This window comes from Oncorhynchus keta, chromosome 22 (genome assembly GCF_023373465.1).
Source record: "Oncorhynchus keta strain PuntledgeMale-10-30-2019 chromosome 22, Oket_V2, whole genome shotgun sequence".
Taxonomy (NCBI): domain Eukaryota; kingdom Metazoa; phylum Chordata; class Actinopteri; order Salmoniformes; family Salmonidae; genus Oncorhynchus; species Oncorhynchus keta.
The window spans coordinates 32,308,156-32,328,352 of NC_068442.1; the positions used below are offsets into that span (position 1 = coordinate 32,308,156).

Consider the following 20,197-nt stretch of genomic DNA (forward strand, 5'->3'; position numbering starts at 1 on the left):
CATCCCCAAGAGGTAAAATATATCGTGAAAACAATAGTGGCCCTAAAATGGAACCTTGAACATCTCAAGACCTCAGTCAGGAAGTTAAAACTTGGTGTCAAATGGGTCTTCCAAATGGACAATGACCTATAGCATACTTCCAAAGTTGTGGCAAAATGGCTTAAGGACAACAAAGTCAAGGTATTGGAGTGGCCATCACAAAGCCCTGACCTCAATCCTGTAAAAAATTTGTTGTCAGAATTGAAAAAGTGTGTTCGAGCAAGGAGGCCTACAAACCTGACTCAGTTACACCAGCTCTGTCAGGAAGAATGGGCCAACATTCTCCCAACTTATTGTGGGAAGCTTGTGGAAGGCTACCCGAAACGTTTGACCCAAGTTAAGCAATTTGAAGGCAATGCTACCTAACACTATGTATGTAATCTATGTGTATGTAAACTTCTGACCCACGGGGAATGTGATGAAAGAAATAAAAGCTGAAATAAATCATTCTCTCTACTATTATTCTGACATTTTGTCACATTCTGACCTTAGTTCCTTTGTTATGTCTTTGATTTAGTTTGGTCAGGGCTTGAGTTGGGGTGGGTAGTCTATGTTCATTTTTCTATGTTGAGTTTATGTATTTGGCATGGTATGGTTCTCAATCAGAGGCAGGTGTCGTTCGTTGTCTCTGATTGAGAATCATACTTAGGTAGCCTTTTCCCACCTGTGTTTTGTGGGTGATTATTTTCTGTTCAGTGTTTTTCCATTCACCGTACAGGACTGTTCGTTTGTCGTATTTTTGTTCAGTGTTCAGTTATTTTATGGACACTTACCACGCTGCGCATTGGTCCTCCTCTTCTTCCACCTATGACGATCGTTACAGAATCACCCTCCAACCAAGGACCAAGCAACGTGGTATCGGGCAGCAGCGATCTCTGGACTCTTGGACATGGGAGGAGATTTGGGATGGTAAAAGACCCTGGGCATAGGCTGGGGAATATCACCGCCCCAAAGCAGAGCTGGAGGCAGCGGAAGCTGAGCGGCGGCGATATGAGGAGGCAGCACGGCAGCGCGACAGGCACGAGAGGCAGCCCCCAATTTGTTTGGGGGGGAGGCACACGGGGAGTGTGGCAGAGTCAGGTTGGAGACCTGAGCTCACTCCTCGTGCTTACCGAAAGAAACACAGTACTCGTCAGGCACCGTGGTATGCGGTCAAGAGCACGGTGTTTCCAGTTCGTGCTCACAGCCCGGTGGGCTAAAGGCCAGCCCCCCGCAGGTGCCAAGCGAGAGTGGGCATCCAGCCAGGGCATGTTGTGCCAGCGCAGCGTGTTTGGTCTTCGGTACACCGCTTCGGCCCAGGGTATCCTGCGCCGGCTCTGCATGCTGTGTCTCCGAGGCGCTGGGAGGGGGCAGTGCGTTCTATGCCTGCGCTCCGCCCGTGCCGGGCGAATTTGGGTATTGAGCCGAAGGCAGAGGTGCGAGTGGTATGCACCAGGGCTCCAGTGCTCACCGACAGCCCGGTTCAACCTGTGCCTGCACTCTGGATGGTCCGGGCTAAAGTGGTCATCCAGCCTGGAGGAGTGGTGCCAAGGCACCAGGGCTCCAGTGCTCTTCCACAGCCCGGTCCATCCGGTGCCTCCTCCAAGCACCAGGCCTCCTGTAGGTCTCCCCAGCCTGGTGGGTCCTGTGGCAGCCCCACGCACCAGGCTGTCTCTCCGTCTCCTCCCTCCAGGTTTGCCCGTCTGTCTTGAGCTGCCAGAGCCGCCGGTCTGTCAGGAGCTGCCAGAGCCGCCCGTCACTACGGCGCTGCCGGAATCTCTCTTCACTCCGGAGCTGCCGGAGTCTCCCGCCTGTCCGGAGCTGCCGGAATCTCCCGTCCATTCGGGACCCTCTACAGGGGTCCCCAGTTCGAGGTCGGCGGCAGGGGTCGCCGCGCCAGGTGCGCCACTCAAGTGTGCCGAGACTATGATGGATTGGGGTCCACGTCCCGCGCCAGAGCCGCCACCGCGGACAGATGCCCACCCAGAGCCTCCCCTATAGGTTCAGGTTTTGTGGCCGGAGTCCGCACCATTGGGGGTACTGTCACGTTCTGACCTTAGTTCCTTTGTTCTGTCTTTGTTTTAGCTTGGTCAGGGCGTGATTTGGGGTGGGTAGTCTGTTTGTTTTTCTATGTTGCGTTCATGTGTTTGGCCTGGTATGGTTCTCAATCAGAGGCAGGTGTCGTTCGTTGTCTCTGATTGAGAATCATACTTAGGTAGCCATTTCCCACCTGTGTTTTGTGGGTGATTATTTTCTGTTCAGTGTTTTTCCATTCACCGTAGAGGACTGTTCGTTTGTCGTATTTTTGTTCAGTGTTCAGTTTTTAAAGTTTTTTTTAAACATGGACACTTACCACGCTGCGCATTGGTCCTTCTCTTCTTCCACCTACGACAATCATTCCACATTTCACATTCTTAAAATTAAGTGGTGATCCTAACTGACCTAAGACAGGGAATTGTTACTAGGATTAAATGTCAGGAATTGTGAAAAACAGAGTAAATGTATTTGGTATGTGTATGTAAACTTCCGACTTAGGTCCCTCAGTCGAGCAGTGAATTTCAAACACAGATTCAACCACAAGGAATGGCACTTATTGGTAGATGGGTGGTCATTGTATATTCCTTTGAGCATGGTGAAGTTATTAATTACACTTTGGATGTTGTATTAATATACAACATCACCACAAAGATACATGTGTCTTTCCTAACTCAGTTGCAGGAGGGGAAGAAAACTGCTCAGGGATTTCACCTTGAGGCCAATGGGGACTTTAAAACAGTTACAGAGTTGAATGACTGTGAAAGGAGAAAACTGAGGATTGATCAACAACATCGTAGTTACTCCACAATACTAACCTAAATGTCAGAGTGAAAAGACAGGAACCTGTAGGGAATTAAAATAGTCCAAAACATCATGTTTGTAATAAGATACTAATGTAAAACCGCAAAAGAATGTGGTAAAGAAATTAACGTCATGTCCTGAAAGTGTTATGTTTAGGACAAATCCAACACAACGCATCACTGAGTACCACTATTCATATTTTCAAGCATAGTGGTGGCTGCATCATGTTATGGGTATGCTTGTCATTCGCAAGGACTAGGGAGTTTTTTAGGATAAAAATAAATAGAATAGAGCTAAGCACAGTCAAAATCCTAGAGGAAAACCTGGTTCAGTCTTTTTTCCAACAGACACTGGGAGAGACATTTGCATTTCAGCAGGACAATAACTTGAAACACAAGGCCAAATATACACTGGAGTTTCTTACCAAGATGGCATTGAATGTTCCTGAGTGGTCTAGTTACAGTTTTGATTGAAAATCTATGGCAAGACCTGAAAACTGCTTCCTAGCAATGATCAACAACCAACTTGACAGAACTTGATGATTTTTAAAAAAGAATGTGCAAATACTGTACAATCCAGGTGCAGTTGTGTAAGTACTTGACTTTATCTGTATTTTACTGTACTATTTATATTTTTAACTAATTTTACACCTCATTCCTTAAGAAAATAATGTACTTTTACACCATACATTTTCTGTGACACCCAAAAGTAGTGGTTACATTTGGAATGCTTTTAACAGGACAGAAAAATTGTCCAATTCAAGCACTTATCCCTGGTCATCCTGACTGCCTCTGATCTGGCGGACTCACTAAACACACATGTACATTTTGTCTGATTGCTGGAGTGTGCCCCTGGCTATCCGTAAAAAATAATAATAATAAAAAAAAAATAATGGTGCCGTCTGGTTTGCTTAATATAAGGAATTTTAAATGATTTATTTTGTTTCTTTTGACATTTTAGCATTGACTCAGGGGTCTAAGTACTTATGTAAATTAGATATTTATGTATTTCAATTTCAATAAATGTGCAAACATTTCTAAAAACATTTTTTTCACTTTATCATTATGGGGTATTGTGTGTAGATGGGTGAAACAAAAAATCTATTTAATCCATTTTGAATTCAGGCTGTAAAAAAAAAGTGGAAAAAGTCAAGAGGTATGAATACTTTCTGAAGGCACTGTGTGTTTATTTTCCATTAGCTGTTAAACATACGTCTTTGAAATGGTCCCTTGAGGTCTCTCGTCCTTATCCCAGTCCGCTCATAATTACAGCCTCCGTGTCTGTGGGGCATATGGAGGAAGTCAATTGATCTAGGCTCTATCCCTCTATTCCTCCAGAAAGAATAGCCCAAAAGTATTTGAATACCCCTTCTGCCATAGCCTTTTCTCAATCCAAATCATACTTTGCAAACAGCTGCTAAAAGCTGAGGTGAAAAGAGCATAAGACATACAGTACAATAAATTAATGAGCTGATATAGAAAACCCAAAAGAAAAGGTGTGGGAGAGGATAATCTTCCTGAATAAGTTATTTATGTGCTACACACATCCCCTCTGAGTAACAGAGCACCAGGTATTATTATTGGGTATTTTAAAAAATACCACAGAAGGCTTGCATTGCATGACATGGTAAAATCTACAGTACATTGAAAAGTATACCATTTTATGTTCTTGCCACTGTTTTTAGCACTACCTTTCCTTGTTCACAGCATGCTATTACTGGAAATTATGACTTGTAAGCTGCGAGACAGGTTCGTCAGGGATAATTGCACATAGAGCCATTATCATGCTCTCAAGACCAAGCATGAAGGCATTCTTCTGTTGGTCTTCCTTCTGCTTTTTCTGTGCAATTTTTGAGTCTTAAGAACAAGATCCATTTTGGGATTGTATAGAACATTTAATCGTTAAGACCCATATCTCTCCATCCCCTCCTTTGTGATGGTTTCAGTTGATTAGACCTATTAGCAGGGCCAGTAGTGTACTATGGTCACATGGCCAGGAAAACTTCTGAACCGAATTTGTCAGCTACATGCGAGTGGAGGTTTTCTCATTTAATCACTTCATGCTTCTCTCTTAGGGTTTCATACTGACCACATATTTAAAGTAATTATATTCAAATTAATTTCAAGTAGAAAAAACACTATTAGGGCCCCAGGAAATCACAGGGTCTGTGCCCCAGGCAATTGCTGTGTCATTGCAGTGTAGGCTTACTACCAGTCTGTATTTGGTCAAATGTGGCGTCAACGTGATGCAATACTCTTTTCAACCTGAGTTTACGGTGGCGCTGTGAGGAATGGTTCCACGGAAGAGGATGCGTCTTCGCTGACGGCTCTATTAGCTAGCTAACTAATACCAACAACATTGAACAGTGTTGAGAAATCACGACTCGCTTATGTCGTATGTGCAGAACAAATGTTCCAAGCTTGTCATACATTCGTTTTTTTATTGCCTGCCCTCAAGACGCTAGCCTCAAGCCTGTAAGTTAAACGTTATTCCCGCATTTGTTTATTTTTGTGACTGCACAGTCAGCACTAGTACCAAAGATATTTATAAGCCTTCTGTCTGGGCTAGTACTAGTAGCAAACTAGCGAGCTAACGTTAGCATACCGGCTTGACAATGTATTTCTGTTGGTGGTGTATTTTGCTGCATCTGTTACTGTCTGGCCCAAAACGAAATAATATTCAGCTTCGTTTCGGGAAGCTCGTGACTTCAGATGGAACGCTAGCTCGCTGCTATTTTTCAGGGCTAGCTTGGTAGTTAGCATGTTAGTATGAATGGAAAATGGGAGCCACACTTTTTTTCCTGTGGTTAATCTGTAAAATGAAATAATGACCTACTAACCCGTCGCCAAGTTAATGGTTCTGACTAGGTGGAATACAGCTACGAACGTATCAGGCTAGGATAATTTACTTAGCAGGTTAGGTAAATTAACAGCAGACTGAGGCTAAGGAAAGAGTTAGGGTTAGCTAAATTGCTCTCTTAACCTGCTACGAAAAGTTACTTCCGCTCTTAGCTGTACTCCATCGACTCACTACACAGGCTAATTGCGCATAGCCCATAGAGAACAATAGTAATGGATTTTTTTTTGTAGGCACTAACTCCGCCATGTTTTTGGGGGATAAACGTCGGTAATAAGGCATGTTGTAAACACAGGTTTAGGAGATATTATCAATAAATCCATTCCAAAAAGATATGTTGGACAAAAGTTTGGATGTTGCCACACACATACCTACTTGTTAACAAAATTAAGGAAGTTTCCTTTAAAAGTATTCATAAATATTATCCTGCTAACCACTATATGAAGACGTTTAAGGCAAGCATCAACTCAAATTGTTCCTTTTGTAATGACCATCCAGAAACAGTGTTGCATCTTTTTTGGCATTGTATTCATGTAAGAAAACTGGCAAGACATCAGTAGATTTATAATTGAACACATTTATGAAGATCTTACACTATTCTGAAGAGATGTACTGCTTGGATTCTTTACCTACGATAGAAATAAGCTGAAACATTTTTATGTAATTAATTTAATTATTCTTTTGGCCAAATTTCATATTCACAAATGTAAATTTACAAACAAAACACCACATTTTCTTACCTTACAAAAATAAATTGAACTGTATTTTAAGACAATTAAATACTCTACTAACAAAAGCTGTTAGAATTATAATTCTATGCATGTCCCTTAAGGTCCTTGTGTAATGCGATATTGTACCCCCTAGACCAATTGTCCATTGTATATTATTTATATATATATATATGTACTTCCTGTATTGATATGTTGTTAATTTTTAAAAAAGGCCTAGGGATCTCCTAAGCCTTTAAAAAAAAATTAACAACATATCAATACAGACCTTTTGTTCTTTGAGATAATCTTCAGTTTATGTCACTTTTTGTGAATGTTCAAGAATTTATATTTATATATATTTTTTAACCTTTATTTAACTAGGCAAGTCAGTTAAGAACAAAATCTTATTTACATTGATGGCCTAACCCGGCCAGACTCGGGCGACGTACAGCCAATTGTACGCCGCTCTATGGGACTCCCAATCATGGACAGTTGTGTTGCACCTCTTGAGAGCCCCCGAAATGTAATCAAATTAAATACAAGCACAACGGCATCATAATTCATAAAGGTCATGTTAACGGAATATTATCTCATAGAACAAAACATATAAGATCTCCTAAGCCTGTGTTAACCTCAGGCCTTATGTTAAGCGTTTATCCCAAAACCCCATTATTTCCTGATTTATTTTCCACATAGGAATGGCTGATGAACCAGAGGTAACTTATTTCTGTTTTTTAGGAATACAAGCTGGCGAGCTCTATTGTGCATGTTTTCAAACACTGTGCGGAAGTGTCTGTGAACAAGGTGCGCTCTCTACTAAAGAACAGTGTTCAATGTTTAATTCAATGGAAACAGTACTGTATTGAACAACCAGTTGAAGAACAGTGTGATTATGGTGGCCCAAAGGGAGATCGTGTATAGTGTGTGATGTACGAGTTTTGCGATTTCAAATGAACACACCCATTTTGATCAGGCCACACCCACCAAACGGGAGTGAATGGATTTTGCAGGGAAATTTTGTGATATTTTTTGGCAAATATTCATGATTTTACTGGGGCAATGCTGGCATTTTGCATGGCAATATGCAATGGTTGTCCAACTTGTTGTGAAAATATGCATGTTTGTTGATGTGTGGCTTGATGTGTGGCTTGATTGAACCATATTATGCAGGAAATGTGCAGTAATTGGTTGAAATTTCAAGCCCTCTTTTCTTTCTTTTTTTCCTGGATGGACTGGCTATGGAACATTGTGCACTGTTTTGAATGTGTTGTCCAGTACCTACCCCATCATGTAATGTAGCAAATGTTGAAACGAACTGAACACAGCCCTGTAGTGTATTCATTTAGTCGGACACTGTTGCAAAATGTTTCACACCATTGCTAAACTTTTTGCGGCAGAAACGGTTTACTCCACGTAGAGTATTGGACAAATTCATGTAGGTCCCTCCCCTTTTTAGTTCCATTTGCTTCTATTTGTGTACATTTCACATTGCTTGGTCTCAGTGAATACACCCCTGATCTAGGCTAAACTCATTTTAGTTAGAAATTACCTGTATGATATATGAATCTTCTGATAAGCTTGTTGCATTTTCAACTTAACTGATATAATCGTTGTTTGTATTACCTCTTTTACCAGTTGCTATACAGAGAGATTTGTGATGTAGCAACCAGTAAGTGGGAGCTGGCAACAATCGAACCATGGAAGATGATTCCCCAACCCTGAAACCCAGGCGCATCCAGAACCAGAATGTAGTCCATCGACTGGAGCGGCGGCGGATCTTCTCTGGACGGGCTGGAGCCCACTGGTACCGCGTGCGCTGCTTCCACCAGAACCTTTTCCCCAACTTCACTGTGGTCAACGTAGAGAAGCCTCCCTGCTTCCTCCGCAAGTTCTCCCCAGATGGACGCTGCTTCATAGCCTTCTCCTCTGACCAGACCTCCCTGGAGATCTATGAGTACCAGGGCTGCCAGGCGGCTGAGGATCTGCTGCTGGGGCAGGATGGGGAGACCCTGGCCAATGGCAATGACCAACGCTCCCTCAACATCCGCGGCCGCCTCTTTGAACGCTTTTTTTCATTACTGCACGTCACTAATGTGGCCTCCAATGGAGAGCACCTGAACCGAGAGTGCAGCCTATTCACTGATGACTGTCGCTATGTGATCGTGGGCTCAGCGGTCTATGTGCCCGAGGAGCCCTCTCCACACTTCTTTGAGGTGTACCGCAACAATGAGTCTGTGACTCCCAACCCCCGCTCTCCACTGGAGGACTACTCACTGCACATCATTGACCTGCACACTGGCCGGCTTTGTGACACCAGGTCCTTCAAGTGCGACAAGATCATCCTCTCGCACAACCAGGGACTCTACCTCTACCGTAACATACTGGCTGTTCTTTCTGTTCAGCAGCAGACAATCCATGTCTTTCAGGTATATATATCATCCTGCATCACCCTCTGAACCCTATGCCTACCTGGAAGTAAGATTATCGAATGTAATTAACGTTTTTACAAACATTTTGCTTTCATCCGGTAGGTGACATCAGAGGGGACGTTCCTGGACGTGCGAACCATTGGTCGGTTCTGCTACGAAGACGACCTCCTCACTCTGTCTGCGGTGTATACTGAGGCCCGGGCCGAGGGCCAGCCAGGCTTCTCCCGCCTCTACAAGGAGAAGACCATCAACTCCCTGAAGCATAGACTACTGGTCTACCTGTGGAGACGGGCTGAGCAGGACGGCAGCGCCACCGCCAAGCGACGCTTCTTCCAGTTCTTTGACCAGCTGAGACAGCTGAGGATGTGGAAGATGCAGCTACTAGATGAGCACCACCTCTTCATCAAATATACCAGTGAGGACGTGGTCACCCTGCGAGTCACTGACCCCTCTCAGGTACACTTACCCCCTCTTCCCTAATTAAGTTTCTGTAATAAGGCCTTGTTGGTGTGGAAATCATACAAGTATGCACTTCTGAAAGTGCTATCTGTAAATCCAATCTGCAGTTGATTAGATCCTGTTATTTGATTTTGTTTTTCTGTACTCTACATAAAGGGACTGGGGAATTAATACTGTAGATTCAGGCTCATTTCAGCTTATTGCTCAGAAAACTTCTGTTATGAAAAATTGAAATTGATTTTGTCTCAAACATTAACTATAGGCCTATTTCATATGATTGTTTGCTGCTGTGGCATTAGTGCATATCGTCTTAATTTCTAACTTCATATCTGTCTGCTCTTCTCTCAGCCCTCGTTCTTTGTAGTGTACAACATGGTGAGCACAGAGGTGATGGCAGTCTTTGAGAACACCTCTGACAAACTGCTGGAGCTGTTTGAGAACTTCTGTGACCTGTTCCGGAACGCCACACTCCACAGTGAAGCTGTTCAGTTCCCCTGCTCTGCCTCCAGCAACAACTTTGCACGGCAGGTCCAGAGAAGGTATTGGTGACTGGGGGGAAGGCCCACCACAGGGCTACCATGAAAATAAATCCATACAGTGTGTCCCAGTCCAAAGGCCAATAAATTTAACAAATTTACAGAAATTAGACTCTTAAAACAGTGTTTACTAGAGTTCTGAGAATTTCACAGTATTCTTTCAGTTAAGTGATTCAGAAATCCTTCTGCTTATGCTCCTTCCTCGTCAGGTTCAAAGACACCATAGTGAATGCAAAGTATGGCGGTCACACTGAGGCTGTGAGGAGGCTGCTGGGACAGCTGCCCATTAGTGCTCAGTCCTACAGCAGCAGCCCCTACCTCGATCTTTCTCTCTTCAGCTACGACGACAAGTGGGTGTCTGTGATGGAACGGCCCAAAACATGTGGAGACCACCCCATCAGGTAACATTGACTAGATAATGCTGATTTCTAATGTTTTTCCTTAGGCACAACAAACATTTTTGCTTTAAGTAAAAATGACATGTAATTAATAATCAATCATTCATACCATAAAACTTAAATTAATAAAGGGGTGTTATTTGCTTCAACTGTGGAGCTGCCCCGAAGTCTGTTAGAGACATCAATCATTCAGAGCGAGATAAAGATTCTGTTAGATTCCACCGGAGCATGAATTCATAATTAAACTTTTCTTGACCAGGTGTTTATTATAGAGACCGCCATTTATTAGCTAAAATGTGTAAATGATGCCTGGCCATTATAAAAGGTAGGGACTTGTTGGATACTGTTTAATCAACATTTTATGGTAACTGTAAGCTCTCTTGTTTTTGAAACGATTACATTTATTGTTAGGAAATGAAACTACAATAACTAATAACGTTATAGGACAACCATTTGGATGTTACTGTGTGTTCCTAGATACCCTCTTTCATTTCAAACTTGCATTTGAAAAGACTGACTGTTTTTCTTGTTATAACGGCAGGTTTTATGCTCGGGACTCTGGCTTGCTGAAGTTCAAGATCCAGGCAGGCCTCCTGGGCCGGCCCATTAACCATGCCGTCCGGCGGCTGGTGGCCTTCACATTCCACCCCTTTGAGCCGTTCGCCATCTCAGTACAGAGGACCAACGCTGAGTATGTGGTGAATTTCCACATGCGTCATGTCTGTGTATGAGAGGAAAGCAGTGGACTAGACCTGGAGAACTTTGCATTGTACTGTGTAGAGCAAAAAGTAGTCACTCTGTCCTTTTTCTCCCCCTAGTGTGAGGAACAAAATAAGACTGGACTGTGGGCGGAACCACTTGAAGTTGAAATTGGGAGCTTGGGGATGGGGGATGGGGGATGGATTCCTTGCAGGGACCAAAGATGTTTTTGGCTGGCTCTCAAAATGTACTTTTTTGGTCACATTTTATTCTATGTATTTTTATTTAGCCTTTTTACATTTGTTTTATATTTCAATAAAATTATTTAAATATTGATTGTGATTCTTTATTATGAATATTTTACTAGACTAATGACTATCTGTAATATGCTTTGCTTAGTGGACTTAGTTATTAAAACCTGATTGGTCTAAACCGTCTTTAACATGAGCAAAAAGGGGACAATGTAATTTATTTTCCTCTTTTCCAATTTAACAAATGATCTACAATATGTTGCTAAACTAGCTCATACTGTGTTAGAAATTAAATATATTATGTGGGGAAGTTATAAAGGAAATTACCATTAATGTTATTTGAAAATAACAATTCCTTGTTGACCCGATCACCGAAAACACTAAAGAATATCTGAGCACCGCTGTCTGTGGGATTATCTTAATTATCAATACTTTGTTTTGACAAGTCAAGTATGAAGAACTTCATGAGGACGGTACTACTGTAATGTACTCATAGCTGTAGCCATATTTTGGAATACATGATTGTTTAATGTTATTTACAGTTGAGCAGATGTTATTATCAAGAACAAATTCAAATTGTAGGTACAGTTTTTGTGCTGCTATATTTCAGGTTGCTGTCAGCACCATTTGGAGTGTACATCCATGCTAGTAATTACTCCAACTTATGAATTTGACCGAAGATATCTTGCTTGCATTACTGATAAAAAAAATAAAAAAATCTTGAGGTGGATGCATTCTTGGGATTATCCACTGCATGAGCCTCTGCCTGCAGGAAATGTGGAGTGAAAAGTCTCAGCTGAGGAGTGGAACGAGAAGTGTGATCCAACTGGAGCTTTCTGTGGGTGTGTGAGTGGGAAGATGTTTGTGTACATCACCTTTCTCATTTAACTCAGACATAATGATACTGCAGCAAAACGGGACCAAAAAGACAAAGGAATGAAGAAACAAATGCTATGGCGATCATGTTTTCACAGTGCAATCAGCTCAGTTTTGAAAAAATAGGAAGTAAAATTTGCAGGGCATTTCCCTCAATTTATGATGATTTTATCTTGCTCATTTATCTACATTCAGGTTCATAATTATTAGCACTCTTGATAAAGATGAGCAAAAAAAAACTATAAAAGAATTACAAATACTGAACTATATGGTATGCTCTAAACAATTAGGAAATTATATTTTATACTATTACAATTGCCCAGAGAAAGATCGGTGTAACAAGTAATACAAAAACATCTCTAAAAGATAGGTGTGTTAATAATTTTGACACCTGTTTTCAAGCACAAGTTGAGACTTTTTCTAAAATGTTTTATAAGATTGGAGAACACGTTGGGAGGGATCTTAGACCATTCCTCCACACATAATCTTTCCAGAACCTTGATATCTTTCGCCTGCTCTCATAGACTACCCTTTTCAATTCAAACCCCAGGTTTTCAATAGGGTTCAATTACAGAGACTGAGATGAGCATTGCACAATGTTGAGCTTGTGGCCAATTAAGCATTTCTTAGTGGATTTTATATTTATTACTTGTTAAACAAAATCTCTTTCTCAATTTTCTTAGTAGAAAATATCTAATTGTCAATTTTTTTTTAGCATGCAATATATACTGAACAAAAATATAAACGCAACATGTAAAGTGTTGGTCCCATATTTCATAAGCTGAAATAAATGATCCCAGAAATGTTCCATACAGACAAAAAGCTTATTTCTCTCAAATGCTTTGCACATATTTGTTTACATGCCTGTTAGTGAGAATTACACAGGTGCACCTTGGGCTGTGGACAACAAAATTAAAATTTTGCGCAGTTTTGTCAACACAATGCCACAGATGTCTACATTGTGGGGGGAGCGTGCAATTGGCATGTTAACTGTAGGAAAGTCCACCAGAGTTGTTTCCATAAAATGGAATGTTAATTCAATTAAGCCGCCTCCAACGTTGTTTTAGAAAATGTGGCAGTACGTTCAACCGGCCTCACAACCACACCAACTCAGTCCATCCACATCCAGCTTCTTCACTTGCTGGATCATCTGAGACCAGCAAACCAGACAGCTGATGAAATTGAGGAGTGTTTCTGTTTGTAATAACGCCCTTTTGAGGGGAAAAATAAAATCTAATTAGCTGGGCCTGGCTCCCCAGTGAATGGGCCTATTCCCTCTCAGGCCCACCCATGACTGCGGCCATGCCTAGTCATGTGAAATCCATAGATTAGGGCCTAATTGATTTATTTTAATTAACTGATTTCCTTTATATGAACTGTAATTCAGTAAAATCGTTGAAATTGTTGCATGTTGCATTTATATATTTGTTCAGTTTAGCCCAGTATTTGTATTATTTCGTTTTTTTTTGCACATTTCTGTCATCTTTATCAAAGGTGCCAATAATTATGGACCAACTGTAAATCAGAAGGTTACTCTTCTACAACAGATTTATAAGTGAAGGGAAATAGATGACGTTCATGTCAACCAACATTCATTCATAAGATGTTTAATGTACTATCCTCTTTTAAGCGCCTCTCAAGGTTAAATGCCTCTGTGTTCTGTGCCCATCTGTAGACTCAATGGAATAAAGCAAAGTGTGGTAACAGGCGTTTATCACAAAAGACAAAGGCGTGTCATACCAGCTAAACAATCTATTACTGCAAAGACTTGAAAATCCATTTCAGCTTGATTCAGGGCTGAAATACTTAGGCATATGTGTCCCATCTGAATAACAGATAACAGTTGGTGAGTTCTACAGTAGGCTTTGAACACCTGGGAAACTAAAGTTGGGAAATGTATAGCATGGTGCTGATATGCATTTTTTCTTCGTATCTGTGTCCATTCCTCAGTAAGAAATCAATCCTGAAACGTATCTTACTGTATTAACCAAATGTTAGAATAAATGTATGAGTAATAACTGCTGCCCAGCTAGTTGCCTGTCACCCTGCTCTGCAGTAATCTCCAATCAGATAGTGGGAGTAAGTCCAGGGCAGCTGGACAAAGGGCCAAGCGTAGTGATATCCTGCCGGCCCCCATCAGAGGCCCAGCTCTCTGGGGTTAACTTGTGAACAGACAGCAGGTGCTGTGGGATTAAGTGTTCACCCTGCCTCTGGTTACAGGCTAATTGAACACATTCAAACACCTGCTTGACAGCTATGGGAGGATTCTGCTGCTGTGATGGGAATAGGGAATAGGAGGGGGTGGTGGTGGTGGTGGTGATGAGAGGTTAGGTAGGGGTTACAGAAGTTAGTTGATTAATTTGTAATATTTTCTGATGTAGGATGAATTAAATATCTTGTAGATCTCATTATGTCTCAGAGAAATGTGAAATCTAGCATGTGAGTGAGTGACGGAGCATACGGTAGCTTGTCTTTACACTTCTTTGCATTATTGAAAGTATACCCACCCTTTTTGACTTGTAGTTCACTTCACTGATGCTGATGTACTGTATCTTTCAATGAAAATTTGGTAAATGATCCTCATAAATGAAGTTTGTTCACCATATTGGAAATGGATTTACTCATTTGCACGAAAGGATCACAGTAATGTATGAACAATAGGAGGAGATGATCTCAGTGACAAACACATGTATTATGTTCTACTTCTAATGTATTGTAGGTATTTTTGGTGTTACTGGCACACATGAAATAAAGGTGGTCTTGTACAAATGCATGAACATTAATGTCCATAATAACATTTTTTCTTGTTTAGTCACAATGTATGATCGGGCAAAGGCCTCATGTGGAATATGTGTCTTCTGTAGCACAGCTAAGGAGCCAGCAGATGAGCGCTCCGCTGTTGGCCTGACCTTGGTTGCTATGGCTACGAGGTGCATAGAGTGTTATAGCCACTGTCTGCCTGGTAACCCAGTCCCTGCTAATTGCTGTTGTCTTGGCAACGCAGCAACCAATGTAATCCTAGGAAAGGGCAACAATCATAAATGTATAAATGTATCTGCTGCTTGCTTGTCATGTCTACGAGACATGCAGGATGATGCCATTCTTAGGTTTATGACTAGAGCATCAGACCATTGATATTAGATCTTCCCAGTTTAGACCCAGTACTACATAAGCTATCTGTGCCTGCCACTGCCACTTGTTCAATAGACTTCAAATATGAACCGGAAAGGGCCTGTTTTAGCAGGGTCATTTTCGTACTGTAATTTAATACAGTGGAAGCATGCTGCACTGATTTTCTCCAGTGACACAGCTCAGTTAAGCATGATTTAAAGAAGAGCTGTAGAGAAAGTGACTTGAGATTATCCGTTTCTAATCAACAACCTTGGTTCAATTTCTTCATTATTATCTTCTCAAATGTACAACCCTTCAAGAAAGTGTTTTCTAAAATGCAAGGCCATTATTTATTGGGTGGATATTGACTTATACTTGAATTAAAACCAAAATATAATAATCTGAAGTGGTGTGGAACTATGTAGTCCGTCTCTCAAACTGATTAAGTCATGTTGTTTTAGTTGAACTAAATGACTTTAGCCCCGCAGCACTCACATCTGTCATCATGAAGTGTTAATTAAGGACCATATCACGTCTACCTTACCCAACACCCTAGACCCACTACAATTTGCATACTACCCCAAGAAATTAATGGACGACGCAATCGCAATTGCACTTTACACTGCCCTATCCCGGTTCACCCATGACTATGTGCCTACACACGTCTCCAACTCAATCATCAAGTTTGCTGACGACACAACAGTGGCAGGCCTGATTATACCAACAACGACGAGACCGACTACAGGGTGGAGGTGAGAGCCCTGGCAGAGTGGTGTCAGGAAAGTAACCTCTTTCTCAATGCCAATAAAACAAAGGAGCTTATCTTGGACTATAGGAGACAGCAGAGAGAACACACCCCCATCCACATCAATATGGCCACAGTGGAGAGCTTCAAGTTCCTCCACATGCACATCACTGAGGACCTGAAATGGTCCCTCCACATCGACACTGTGGTGAACAAGGTGCAACAATGCCTCATCAACCTCAAGAGGTTCATGGATGGTCAGTCCTAAGACCCTCACAAATGTATACAGATGCACCATAGAGAGCATTCTGTTGGGCTGCATCACCGCCTGGTACGACAACTGCACTGCCGTACATACACTGCCACCCGCAACCGCAGGGCTCTCCAGAGGGTGGTGTGGTCAGGCCAACACATAACTGGGGGCACACTGCCTGCCACTCAGGACATCTAAAGCACCCGGTGTCACAGGAAGGCCAAGACCTCAGCCACCCGAGCCACGGCCTGTTAACCCCACTACCATCTAGCAGGAAGAGACAGTACAGGTGCATCAAAGTTGGGACCGAGAGACTGAAAAACAGCTTCCATCTCAAGGCCATCAGACTGTTAAGCAGTCATTGCTCGCTGGCCTCCACCCAGTACCCTGCCCTGCACCTTAGAGACTGCTGCCCAACGCACATATGTGTAACCTTCATTTAACTAGACAAGTCAGTTAAGAACAAATTCTTATTTACAATGACGGCCTACAGCCAGCCAAACCCGGATGACACTGGGCCAATTGTGTGCCGTGGGACTCCCAATCATGGTCGGTTGTGATACAGCCTGGATTCTAACCAGGGTGTCTGTAGTTACACGTCCAACACTGAGATGCAGTGCCTTAGACCGCTGCTCCACTCGGGAGCCTGAGTCATTGAACACTGGTCAAAATGTTTGCCTAATGTCTATTGTTCTGAAATGGATTCTGTAGTTAGAAACAAGTAAGATTACCATTGCTGCAACATTATTCTGTTGACTTGTCATTTAAATGAGCAGTTGCTACATCCATTGTACCCATTGATTCTTGAATAATATAATTTATAAATGCCTCATGAGCTTAGTTCAACTGTCGTACCCCATCAGATCCCCAAATATAAGCTTGTTTTACTCCTGTCACGCCTTGGTCATTGTATTTTGTGTTTTCGTTATATATTTGTTCAGGCCAGGGTGTGACATGGGTTTATTGTGTTGTCGTATTGGGGTTTTTGTAGGCATTGGGATTGTGGTTGATTAGGGGTGTGTCTAGTTTAGGCTTGGCTGCCTGGGGCGGTTCTCAATCAGAGTCAGGTGATTCTTGTTGTCTCTGATAGGGAACCGTATTTAGGTAGCCTGGGTTTCACTGTGTATTTCGTGGGTGATTGTTCCTGTCTCTGTGTAGTGTTCACCAGATAGGCTGCAATTAGGTATCACGTTCCGTTTGTTGTTTTGTATTTGTATAAGTTATTTCATGTATCGCGATTCATTCATTAAAAGAACATGAGTAACAACCACGCTGCATTTCGGTCCGACTCTCTTTCGACGAACGAACGCCGTTTCCAACTCCCATGTTTGTAAACAAAGAAAATGTAAGCAAACACCATGTAGCCTCAAACATGGTTAAAACTATGATTTGGATTTCATGGATGGTCAGTCCTTGCATCCATAGTTCTGCTTATGAATTTGAGAGTGGTTACATTTCTCCAGTCCCAAAAAAGATTCTCTGGTCTGATGAAAGCAAGATTGAACTCTTTGGCCTGAATTCCAAGCGTCACGTCTGGAAGAAATCTGTTACCATCCCTACGGTGAAGCATGGTGGTGGCAGCATCATGCTGTGGCGATGTTTTTCAGCAGCATGGACTGGGAGACTAGTTAGGATCGAGGGAAAGATGAACGGAGCAAAGTACAGAGAGATCCTTAATGAAAACCTGCTCCAGAGCGCTCAGGACCTAAGAATGGGTTGAAGGTTCACCTTCCAACAGGACAACCATGGCTTCGGGACAAGTCTCTGAATGTCCTTGAGTGGCACAGCCAGAGCCCGGACTTGAACCCGATTGAACATTTCTGGAGAGACCTGAAAATAGCTGTGCAGCAACGCTCCTCATCCAACCTGACAGAGCTCGAGAGGATCTGCAGAGAAGAATGGGAGGAACTCCACAAATACAGGTGTGCACGCTTGTAGCGTCATAACCAAGAAGACTTGAGGCTGTAATCACTGCCAAAGGTGTTTCAACAAGCACTGAGTAATGGGTCTGAATACTTATGTAAATGTTAAATTTAATTTGATTATTATTTTTGCAAAAAATTCTAAAAACCTGTTTTTGCTTTGTCATTATGGGGTATTGTCACAGTACGTCACTTCACTTCTGTGTCGACTAACTTTGTTGCTCTGCCAATGGACTTTGTTTTTACTACAGATAAGAGCTCACAAAGTCACTTGATTACAGAGGATACACTCTGAGGACAAAGATTCAGAAGTTTTTTGCATACGCAGCCTTACAAAAACAGTGTCCCATTTCCCAGTGCTATGAGAGTAGAATCTGTGGTTTACAAACATTTGATTTGCACAGAGAGAATCAAGCTGAGTTGAGCTCCAGAATAGGGATGGAGAACATTAGGGCTATTAATGAGGCACAATTTGATATGTGTCCACATGCATTTACATCATACTGTACATTATATCTGATGTTTTGACTCGTTAAACATGCAGGAGAGAAAGTAGAGAATAGATAGGTGTAATACAGGAAAAAAACAAGTATTGGCTGGTTATGTGCAATTGAATTGGCATTTTAGTAAGAGCTAATGTCAGCTCAGGATGATGTGTTGTATTATAAGTCTCAACGATCACATAATTATAAGTGACTGTGCAATGCATTGGAACTATAATAATTATTTTGACTTTGGCCTCCTACATTTTGAGTTGAACTTGTAATATTTGAGCTGTCAAAGAGAGCAATCTCTCCGGCTTCTATCACAGGGTCATGTGGTGAATGTTTTCTGTTGAGTTGTAATTTGAAATGCTTGCTACACTGGAAGTTAAGGGTTAAATGTAGGAGGAATGTATATGGTGGATTCAATTAAGGGTGGATATGAGCCATGGGCTACTAAGTAAGGGGAAAGGCAATCGCATGGTTACGGTCACTGATAAGGGTGGATAGCTGTGGATTAGTGAGGAATGGGGCTGAGGTCAGGTCACACGAAGGAACAGTTTATTACCCATGTCACTTATTACCCAAGGACTGGTGGTCCTTCTGTAGCTCAGTTGGTAGAGCATGGCGCTTGTAACGCCAGGGTAGTGGGTTCGATTCCCAGGACCACCCATACGTAGAATGTATGCACACATGACTGACTGTAAGTCGCTTTGGATAAAAGCGTCTGCTAAATGGCATATATTATTATTATTATTGTGTATATCTATGAGGGAAAAAACAATTGAATCAATTTCCTGTTTCTTCTTTTTTAAAATTTGATTATTATTGGGGGATTATACAACGGGTGGGTCTAATCCTGAATGCTGATTGGTTAAAATCACATTCCAGACGGTGTTATTCCACAAATTACCACTGGCAAATGTATGATGTTAAGATGCCTATTTACTCTGTTCCATCTGACTGCACAATCCACTGTTTTATCAGCCCAGCCAGGCAATTTATAAACTTGATCTCCAATATAGAAAGCATCTAGACATTATCTCATTATCTCTCTTAGACTAACATATAATTTTCAGCAGAGCAGATTTCAACAGTATATAAACCTTGCCATCTGTCCCTCCGGCATTTGCAACATTGTTTCAATATTCAAATTCGATCTCCAGTTGTCCCATTGTAATGGACGTGTCGGGAGTCAGGACGAGACAGACAGGCAGGCAGCTTTTCTCAACCAGTCAAAATCATGAATCAAGTGGCATAATTCTTTGGGATGTATACAAAGGCAAAACAAAATGAAGTGCAGCTAGTTTGCAGTCTTTCCAGCTTCAGCTTGAAGTGATTGTGTTAGCTGTGTTGTTGACTAGCTCCTCTGAACAACAGTGTCCTGACGAGAGAGCACATTTTCAATGCCAGACGAAATCACGCTTCATTAGCTCATTGTTATGGTTGCAACCAAATATATGTCACTAGAAAACAGCTTAAACTAATGCAAATACAGCTACTGTTGTTATTCTGGCTGCAATGTTTGACATGACTGTAAATTAGACGTGGTTGGCTAGTTAGCAAGCAAGGGATAAGAACGTTACCAGCCAGTATTGCAATGGAACATAGATA

At 41.9% G+C, this 20,197-nt stretch overlaps 2 protein-coding genes across 5 annotated transcripts in view; both read left to right on the forward strand.

Annotated features, from left to right (window-relative positions):
* LOC118401364 (DET1 homolog) overlaps positions 1–11,279 on the forward strand; it is a 19,341-nt gene extending 8,062 nt beyond the window's left edge. Inside the window, exons 1-7 of one of the 4 annotated variants that reach the window (XM_035798797.2) lie at positions 5,092–5,330; positions 7,161–7,226; positions 8,058–8,848; positions 8,954–9,307; positions 9,659–9,849; positions 10,056–10,247; positions 10,786–11,279. In XM_035798797.2, coding sequence (XP_035654690.1) covers positions 8,120–8,848; positions 8,954–9,307; positions 9,659–9,849; positions 10,056–10,247; positions 10,786–10,975 — 1,656 coding nt within the window. In that variant the 5' untranslated portion in view covers positions 5,092–5,330; positions 7,161–7,226; positions 8,058–8,119 and the 3' untranslated portion in view covers positions 10,976–11,279. The other 3 variants (XM_035798796.2, XM_035798798.2, XM_035798799.1) reach the window with 3 other exon arrangements.
* LOC118401366 (kelch-like protein 25) overlaps positions 1–20,197 on the forward strand; it is a 997,662-nt gene that overhangs the window by 96,219 nt on the left and 881,246 nt on the right. The gene's annotated exons all lie outside the window — the stretch shown is intronic.